This window comes from Anneissia japonica, unplaced genomic scaffold (assembly GCF_011630105.1).
Source record: "Anneissia japonica isolate Jap-2015-1 unplaced genomic scaffold, ASM1163010v1 scaffold284697_len431725_cov185, whole genome shotgun sequence".
NCBI lineage: Eukaryota > Metazoa > Echinodermata > Crinoidea > Comatulida > Comatulidae > Anneissia > Anneissia japonica.
Genome location: NW_022717350.1, coordinates 28,404 through 38,737, shown reverse-complemented (window position 1 = coordinate 38,737; position 10,334 = coordinate 28,404). Strand labels below are relative to the sequence as shown.

At 31.6% G+C, this 10,334-nt stretch overlaps 1 protein-coding gene across 2 annotated transcripts in view; it reads left to right on the top strand.

Moving 5' to 3' along the window:
• The window catches only part of LOC117110209 (regulator of G-protein signaling 6-like), a 27,338-nt gene extending 17,573 nt beyond the window's left edge, over positions 1 to 9,765 (top strand). Inside the window, exons 8-14 of one of the 2 annotated variants that reach the window (XM_033252837.1) lie at positions 816 to 877; positions 1,684 to 1,797; positions 2,423 to 2,626; positions 3,344 to 3,562; positions 4,681 to 4,893; positions 6,179 to 6,244; positions 8,827 to 9,765. In XM_033252837.1, coding sequence (XP_033108728.1) covers positions 816 to 877; positions 1,684 to 1,797; positions 2,423 to 2,626; positions 3,344 to 3,562; positions 4,681 to 4,893; positions 6,179 to 6,244; positions 8,827 to 8,992 — 1,044 coding nt within the window. In that variant the 3' untranslated portion in view covers positions 8,993 to 9,765. The remainder of the gene's footprint in view (positions 1 to 815; positions 878 to 1,683; positions 1,798 to 2,422; positions 2,627 to 3,343; positions 3,563 to 4,680; positions 4,894 to 6,178; positions 6,245 to 8,826) is intronic. The other variant, XM_033252838.1, reaches the window with a different exon arrangement.
• The last annotated feature ends 569 nt before the right edge of the window (positions 9,766 to 10,334 follow it).

Genomic DNA, 10,334 nt, shown 5'->3' with positions numbered 1-10,334 from the left:
AGACCGTATAAGTGATAAAGCCGACTTTATTCAAGGAGTTAAGACTACCAGTTAAGACCGTTTTATAGCAATCCGCCCCAGGGTTTAACTCCAGTGACATCAGCCTCATAAAGACTTTGCTGATAAAAGCATCACATTGTTTCATTTATTTAAAAGGCCCTGAATATCAACCAACATTCTAGGATACGCTGGAAGGGTCACCCTTTATAAATATGTTTTTATTTCATTTATTTTGTCATTAGAAGAACATACAATAAGGACACAAGAAAATACAGACAAATAGACAGTAAAAATAGCAATCGTTAAAAACCCGACGGGATAACCAAAAAGCGAAACAAGTCACTATTGAATGGTTCTCCAAGGTTAAAAACAATACATGAAAACACTTTAAATATTCGTAAGATAAAATAAAAAATGGTTGAATAAAGTGGAAATTGAAATGGATTAATTGACTGATTATATCAAACAATTCGATATATAAATAATTATAAATAATATAGAGGCTCTCCCTACAAATTCAATTGTAGTGAGCATTAGATTAATAATACATATGTGTATGTGTATTCAGTGTTCATCAATGTCATTTGTAACCATAACATCCATTTCACAAGTGTCGGCCATGCAATAGAGCCATCACAATAACAATATCAATGACAATATCAGGTAGCAACACCTCGCTGACTATCTTCTTGTTTCTTCTTCATCAAGGTGGATGTACATTATTGCCGTAGGGATGTATCTTTATATGAGGTACAGTGTAGTTCTATGATCTACGATAATCTATAATAAAACATTCTTTTTATTATTCAAATTAGATTGCATTTCTAAATATGTTACTCTCAAGGTCAAAGATCAAACTCTCCAAAGCAATACCAAGGTAGGAGCATACAATGTGTTTCTATGGTTATATCCACTAAATCTCTTGACATTGTATTTAATTGTGCTTTCTAAGAAATTAGTAACGGCCGTGTAATTGTTCTTCAGCCATTCGACGTTGGTGTGTTTTTAGCGCTGTAATGTACTACATTAAAAGATCGCCGGAAAGTGCTATAGTATATTGATCCTTAATATACTGCCTATGATGAAACAAAAGAAGCATAAAATATAGTATTAAATATTTAAATGAACAATTTTATTATATTTTAGAAGTGAATGATAAATGTTACAGATATCTGTTCATAATTTGCTTCTCTTGTTGTGACGAAAAAAACAAGAGTACTGTGATGAAACAAAAAAAACATGAAATATAGTATTATGTATTTATATGAATAATTTTGTAATTAAGTAATATAATTATACTTTCAATTGAATGATAAATCTTAGTGATATCTGTGCATAATTTGTTTCTCTTGTTGTGCCGACAAAAAACGAGTATTGTGATGAAACAAAAAAAAAAAATATAGTATTAATTATTTATATGAAAAATTTTGTAATTGTAATTACAGAAAGAAACATGAAGTTTAGTAATTAAGTAATTTAATTATAATTTCAATTAAATGATAAATGTTACAGATATCTGTTCATAATCTGTTTCCTCTTGTTATAAATGAAAAGTATAAAACAAGCTCCTATATTTCTTATATTATTGTTTATCTTCAGGAACTCTTCTTCATTCCATTTTTAATATTCATGTAATTTATATGAGTTACATGACAAAATTAGTTTATTATTTGTTTTCTCCAGTTCAATTAAGTGGTGTACACAGTACATGGATCACGATCCCCTCATATCCGGAGCTCAGCCTAGTAATCCATGGATTACTGATGACGAAACAATGTGGAGATTAAACAATGTCTTGTGAGTAATCATTTTCTTGGATCGCATTATTTTTAATCTTACATTTAATCCCATTGATAATTTTGTTTTAATTTGTACTGGTATCTGAATTGTTTTGCTTCAAAGTTGATTTCAATCCGGATACTCATTTGAGTTTAACAGTGATAGAGTACTGTATTAGGTATTATTTTGTTTGTTGCTGATATTTTGTAATTCAGTCATTTTTATGATAAAAGACTTTGTAAGTACAGTTTTCAAGGATAGAGGATAAGTACACAGGTAGATTTTATGCTCAGAATTTACATTAAAAAAATAATAATAATAATAGTAATTTCATATGTACATCATCGCATGCAACTCTCTATAAACAATTATATATCGATACATCACATATACTTATTGATATTTTTATTTTCTTCTTTCCCAGTTCAACAATCATAACATCGATTGATGTAATTGTTCTGTCGGTTGCTATCATTTTTTTTTTACAATCTCTCTATACATGTATACATATGCAAAGTACGCATTGATTTTTGACGTACATATTGTTCTTTATATTCTTGATGCAGATTGTGAGCAGTTAATGTCTTTAGTGGCTGAATAAAATAAAAGTATTTATTATTATTATCATTTATTTAATTTGTAGAGTTGATATCCCTACGGAGCGCCGTGTGCTGCGTTGGTCAATCAGTCTATGCGACCTCCTTCAGGACACCACAGGTCGACACCATTTTGAACTTTTCTTGAAGAAGGAATTTAGTCAAGAGAATATTAGGTTTTGGAATGCTTACGAAGAACTTAAGTATGCTCAACAATCCATGGTTGCTGAAAAAGTCAAGGAAATTTATGAGTACGCTTTTGAATTGCTTTTTGTAATGTAGTGAGTCCTGGTATTATGGTGCAGTTGGTTGAAATCATGCGCTTACAGACTAAAAAGCTATGGTGATGACAGAAATTTTTATTATAATTCAGTCATTGGCGTATCTATGAGAGGGCGAGGGGGGCGCACGCCCCCAAAAAATTACTTGCTTCCCCCCCCCCAGTCGCCCCCAAAAAAATGTCGCGTCAAGTAGTTAAAAATCACCTAAAATCACCATATTTTGCGAATTAGCATCCCTCAACTGATCCTAATGTTTCGGGTGTGGGGGGGCGATGTCCCCGACAAGAATGTAAGTAGGCCTGGTTGGTTGTTCCTCAAAATCTCTCAGTAGTGGTCCAGGCCACGAAACTACTGGAAATTATGACAATTTTAAGGGGTTTTCAAAAGCTTATTTGATCGATTATATAGTCTAATAAAATGTTAAAAATACATACAATTTTGTTCCCCCCGACGTGTTGTGTTTCTTCTCCTTGACGACAGGGGACAGTTCTCTCCGATATAGGTCCAACTTGCTCTCTCTGTGACATGATAGCGCACTGTTTTTTGGAAGAGATTTTTGTAAAACATGGCTCATGCGCACATTATAGAATGTAACATAGCGGGGACTTTGCCCTGTGTCCCCAGTGTACCATTTATTAATATTGCCATCAGATGGATCAAGTTACTTATTATTGACCACTTTTTCAGAGAATTTCTGGCGCCTGGTGCACCGTGTGAAATCAACGTGGACCGGCAGACGGTACAGATGACAAACCAGTCTTTAAAGAAACCAAACAGATTCGCATTTGAAGCAGCACAGAAACATATATTCATACTTATGAAAAAAGACAGCTACCCACGCTTTCTCAGATCTGAAGCCTACAAAAACTTACTTGCTATGTCGTCTATGTGCAGTGGCAAGAAAAAGTAAAATAAGTTATATTTTCTTGGAATATTTAAACTGATAAAATAATTGATCTAACATATTTTGATTTTAGATCGTCTTATTATCTCGCCCATAGAAGCTTTCAAAGTTTGCAGATATTTATGACCCTAAGGGCAGGGCCTAAAAGGACCTGCTTGGTCTAGTCTAGGTATGGTGACAATGGTGATACAAGTATTTCTTGCATACCTTGTGATGGTAGAATCGGCGTTACCAAGTGCCACGTGCTGCACCGAGGACACTTCTACCATGCAATATGCTGATTTTTAGACTTTTACTTTAAAAATTCTTAAATTCTCTGAAAATTTTATTTCATTTATTTCGTCCAACTTTTACATTATACAACAAAAACAAAAAAACAAAACACCCTTGACAGACACAGGATTAAACAAAAGCAAACCTAATTGCTGTACAAATTTTTTTTCCACCACCCAATCTCACTGAAGTTTAAAAATTAAGATTGAATAAACTTTTGTAAGATATCTGAGAAAAGAAGACAAACTAACCAAAAGGAGATCTTGCACATCAATAGGCAATATGTCCCAGACTCTCAGAAACTGGTTGAAAATGTGATATTTAAAGCAATCAATACGACTGTACTGATGCACAAATTTAACATGTTCCAGATAATGATGGTTAATGATATTGGAAAAAGGAAAGACAGAAATGGAATACTGATTATATAAACATTTTCCAGCAAAGGAAATACTAATGAAAACAAGTCTATCTTTTAGAGAACATAAATTAAGAAGAGCCAATCTCTGTGGGTATAGTATATCCCTATTCATACAGCATCTGGTCATTCTGCGCTGTACTCTGTTAATTCTGCACTGTACAAGGCACAAAAAGGAACAAACATTGGCAAATAACAAGAACTAAATTAAATTATACATAAATAATTTTTGTTTAATTATTTATAATAGTTATTATTAATTATAGTTATTCTTATAATTATTATTACAATATTAAAGTATAATACATACTCTGAGTATTGAAATGCATGCCATCGTGTTAGGATTCAATATTTCGACATTAATTATATCATCATCAGGAATTACAATATCATCATCCTATAGACTGAATGAATACTACTGTTTTCCAGATTATTTGGTCGATTCCGACCTAAAATTACTCCTGTGGGAACCAAGCGGCGTGGAAGTAGTGGTAGTACTGAAAGCGAGAGTGAACAAAACGGTGAAATGCTTATACATTCTTTCAGCACGGGAAACCTAGCTGACGGGAACCATCAAGCCATGTATGGTCAGCATAGGAAAGAAGACCGTGGAAACCTGCCCGATATTAGTAGGAAACCAAGGTAGGTTTTTTAACTTGTCATGGATTGAGTACTGATATTGTTCCAGTTTTTGAGTTTTGTTTTTTTTTCCCCGTCTTTTCGTCCCGTCCCATCTCGTCTTTATTCTGAACTCATTTGTTTTGTTTGGCTGGCCATCACAATATTTTATTTCAAATCTTCCCGGGAAATTGCCTTCTTTCTTTGCTTTTTCTTTTTTGTTTCCCCTTTTGAAAAAAAATACATTTTTCTCAAATATTTTCCATATTTTTTATACATTAATTCAAATGAAGTAAATAAATGTTTCAAATGATTGGAACTATTTGCCCTATGACATACCCAGTAGCTGAGTGTAGGGGGAGGCAATCTGGCTTGGACCACTAAAAGATGAAAAATAGATACTTAAAAAAGAGAAATAAAAAAATATCGTTTTGGAAGAATAATTTAAAATTTTTGTAAACAATGGCTCTAGATTACCTTATAGCCTATTCAGACCAGCATGGAATTGCGATCGGCTGTTGTAGTTGCGACACCCAATTGCACCCAATCGCACTTCACAATCGTGTGTGAAAGCTCATAGAAGGAGTTAAGTAATCGATACTGTAATTGTTACCCGTTGTGATTAGGTGCTACACTCTTTATTACTTCTGATTACCACGGAATCCGATCAGAACCGTTTGCAACAAATTTCACAGGCACTGATTGGCTGAGGTCCGTCAACAGCCACCGGAGGCCTAGTACCCTTTGATCTCCCATCCGAATATAAAGTTTTTTTGTCTGATTTGGTCAGAATGCGCTTGTTCGTTGCAGTCGGGAGTAATCAGTTTTGGATTAACCACTGACTACATCGCAACCACTCGCAACGGAGTGTAGTCTGAATAAGGTATTAGAGGCTTGAGATACTATACTAAATACTAGAAATAGATTGATAAATTTTTTTAATGACTGCTCTAAATCATTAAATAACTAAACATATAAATACCTAATAATCTGTCGGTTTGGGGAATTCTCAGACCTCCTCCTACACCCTGCCACTCGACGTCTCTAGGCCCCTTGGCAGCTCGCTCCCCAGACCCTTAGGAGAGGAGCACAGGCTAGTAACCTGAAATAAATATATAAAAAGAGTGATCTGTGTTGGATGTATACTGTACTCTGTAATTGTTTAAAATAGACATCTAAAAAAGACTGTAAATTTTAGAGGGTACCCAGACCCCTCCTATAATTGGCGAGTATAATTGCGGTTAGATGTGCTAGAAATTTAAATTTTTTTAAATGAGTAGATTTGATAGAAAGATGCTGGTTTTTACAGTTGGTTTCATCGTATGAGCGCCAGTCCTACACCCAAAAATTCCAAATCGATCAGCAGAAAATCAAGGTAACACACACAGATCCTTAAGTAACCTAATATTTTTTTCTGTTTCCTAACACAATCATGCTTATCATTAATATAAATTTGAATCTACCAATTTATTTGGAATTTATGATAAAATTTGTTTTACATTGAATAAAATTTCACTGTGCATGCATTTATTATAACAATATTTCATTTTTACTGTTTTTCAATAACATTCTTATGCAAACATAGCAGTACGTTTAATTTGTTACTTGGTTTTAAAATTAAGATCAACATTCTTAAGTAGAAAAGTAATTCTAAAACACATATTTACAATTATCTGTTTTTCTTTAAAGCCGTCGCTGAAAGGATCCAATTTGTGTCCATTGTCCTGGCTTTTTTCTATAGTCCTACACGTATATGGCCTCTTTTCTGTCTAATAAATACACTTTCACGTTTTTATATGCCATGTTTAGTCTTAACCCAAATCAATATTCAAGGAACAAGCATTTTCAACTTTTGCATTCTTTTCCCCTCTTGGTTAAATTACACACACCATATTTTCCACATCTATACCTGTTTATAATATAATTATACACTTATTCCTAATATTTTTCCAGCACTTTGCAGTTTTAGGCACATTGTACATTCCTTTATTAATTTTATTAGTAGGAGTAGTAGTAGTAGTATTGTAGAGAAAATTAATGTCAACTTCAGCTTTTTTTTATTATTATTATTATTGTTACTATTATTATTATTACTACTGTATTATTAATATTAATATTATCATTATTATTATTATTGTTATTATTATTATATTTAAACAATTATTTTATGAACTTATTGTTTTATTATTTTTTTAGAAATAACTAAATATTGTAAACAACCATCAACCATAACCATATTTTTTCCTCCCCACGAATTGTAGAACTCAAGGGGAGGCTGTGACGCAGTGCTAATGGATAATAACTAATAGTAGTAGTGCTTTTTCAATTACAAACCTTTCAAGACGCTTTTTAATTAAAAGCAGTTCAAGGCACTGCAAGCAAATAAAGGAAATCAAGTACTAAAGAGACCTGAGGGTCAAATTCAAAAATCAACTGTCAATTACTGCCGCTACTACTAACAACTTTCTTTAATTGAATTACTTTGTTCATGTAAAAAAATACATAAATATACATAGATAAAAAAAATCAAAATACATAAAAAATAAATAAAAATATAATAAATAAAAAAATAATTAAAAATCAATAAAAATATAAAATAAAAAATATAAAATTAAAAAAAATAATAAAAATACATGAAGATAAAAAGATCTATATGAAAGACACACTTCACATTTCAACTGTCAATTACTGCTGTTACTACTAACAAATTTCTTTAAATTTATGTAAAAAAATACATAAAGATACGTAAATAAAAAAATAAAATACATAAAAAATTAATATAAAAAATAAATATTATAAGTATAAAAAATAATAAATAATAAATGAATAAAAAAAAAATTAAATATTTAAAGATTAAAAGATCCATAAAGACACATATCATATTGCAACTATCAATTACTGCCATTACTACTAACAACTTTCTTTAATCGAATCACTTGATTAATATAAGAAAATACATAAATAAAAAAAACAAATACATAAAAAATGAATATTAAAAAAATAAATTAAAAAAATTATTGAAAATGAATAAAAAAGTATAATAAATAAATTTAAAATATAAATAAAAAATAAATATAAAAAACATAAAATAAAAAAAGTAATAAATAAATAAATAGATAATAATAAAATAAAAATATAAAAATACATAAAGATGAAAAGATCCATAAAGACACATTTCACACATTACTAATACTGCTGCTATTGCTACTTCTGTACTTACTAACTTACTGTACTACCATAAATAACCTCATATTGGGCATCTACGTAGCGCTTATGTGTGTGGGGTGCTCATAAGGCGAAACTTTTTTTTAATTTCTCTACCTAGATGGTTTTGGCAAAATCATTTTGCTAAATGAGAAAACAAGATATTTTTTTTCTGCCCTTCTTTGACAATATTTAAAAAAAAATGAGTTTGTGAAACGGTATAAAAAAAGTCTCGCCTAAGATCATTAAGGTCCATACATTGGAAATTAAATAAAGTTATTAATCATGATTTATGGTAATATTTTTTCATTTATGATGACGTTTTAATAAATAGAAGAAAATGGATTATTAGTGTAGCTTTATATGGGTATTTTTGATGATTATATTTTATGATATTGACAACAGCAACATAGATATTCTAGTTAGTGATTTTTTATTTAATTGTAATTACACTGCCACTTTCTTACCAACTGATATATATATATATATATTATTGTACAAATGAAGTAACATATTAATACATTATGAAAGAAATGACAGCAGCACTTTTAAGACTAACTTGTATAAAATTTAATCTCTAACTTTTGTCCAGACAGTGTCTAGCTGAAGTCCACTGTGTGGACAAAAGCTAGATATTAAATTTTATACAAGTTATTTTATCATTTTAATACATGTTTAAACATTTTAAAATAAGATCAAATCTATTGTTTCATTATTCTGTTTAAACTGTTTGTTTTTTTTTTCCCCCCGTAGGGTTCAGTCATTGCAGCCGATCAAATTAAACAAAGAAAGCCACAAACCAAAATATCCTCTAAACGTGCCTGATGGAAGTGTTGCGAATGACGATCACTTAAAACCCTCGGAGAAGGAAACCATGCCAAAGCAAAATTTGATTGCCCCCTGGGAAGATGAAGACTAGTAACTCTGTTATATCTATTATTTGCTATACCTCATAAATATTCGTAAGGTAATAAAAAACATTACATTGGTCAATTCCAGCCGGGTAAAATGTGCGGTAGTATCAACTACTTCCCAGTAGTATCAACTACCACACTCCATGTATAAGTAAACTGTACATAAACTGCATAATTTTGTCCCTACAAATCAAAATGACTAATGTAGACAGACAGGTTGCTGTTTAATATTTATAAGGTGTAGTAAAACAAATTCAATATGGATTTATTTCTGTAAAGCGGTGAATTCTACTTCCCTCGTTGTTGCATGATTAGACTACCTCAGTGGCGTATATAGAAGTCTTGAAATGGAGGTGGTGATGTGGGGCGCGATGGTGAAGTGGGTGGGGGGATCAATTATCAGTTGAGGGGTACTAATTCGGAAAATAAGGTGATTTTTTAACACTTTGCCGTGATTTTTTTTTGGTGGGTGGGGGGAAACTTGGGGAGTGCAAGTAATTTTTTGAGAGGTGTGTGCCCCTCTGCACATCCCCCTAGATACGCCGCTGGACTACCTCCTAACAGGAAGAGTAGAATTCGCTCCTTCACCTCAAACCATGTTGGATTTGTATATCTATTATATTTTTTTTTCCAAAGTACTGTGTATATTAATTATTTTAACATTTACAAGTGGGCTGTTTTTATATACATGGGTCATAGAACTCCATGTGATTGTGGGTCATTAATGGGAAATGTGCATTGATTCGGTTGTAATTAAATGTTGTTAGGCCTAGAGCTAGCAATTGTTGAGAGCATTTTTTACCCAGTATCTTTTGAAGCATTAGCAAATCATTCTGACAATATTGCAAAATTAGCATACATTTTGTTTACTACTTTAATTATCATGTACACATTTTTAGGTCATAGGTTAATACTCCAAAATGCAGTTGAACCTCACATAGATGAACACGTTTCGTAGACGACCACCTCCCATTTTGGGGGCTCAGTAATAATACAAGGAGTTTTTATCATGGAGAATAGCACATGTATGATTTTGCCAAACAAATTTAGAGTAATTGGCACTTCCTCAATACTAATAATGGGGTAGCTGCCCAGAACCACTGAACATATTCTAAAAAGAAAGTGCACTTTGTTAACTGCCAACTACAGTATGGCCCCATATTATAAAATGTGCTATAAGAACAAACATTGTTTACCATACTTTGTGTCAAAAAAAAAAAAAAATACTTTTTCAATTCCAATTATTCAATTTTGTATTCAATATTAGCTCTATCTGTACTTGCTGCTATTTGCAGAAGCAATACCATGCAATTCTGTATGTGTAAATATATAGCCTAATGTACACTT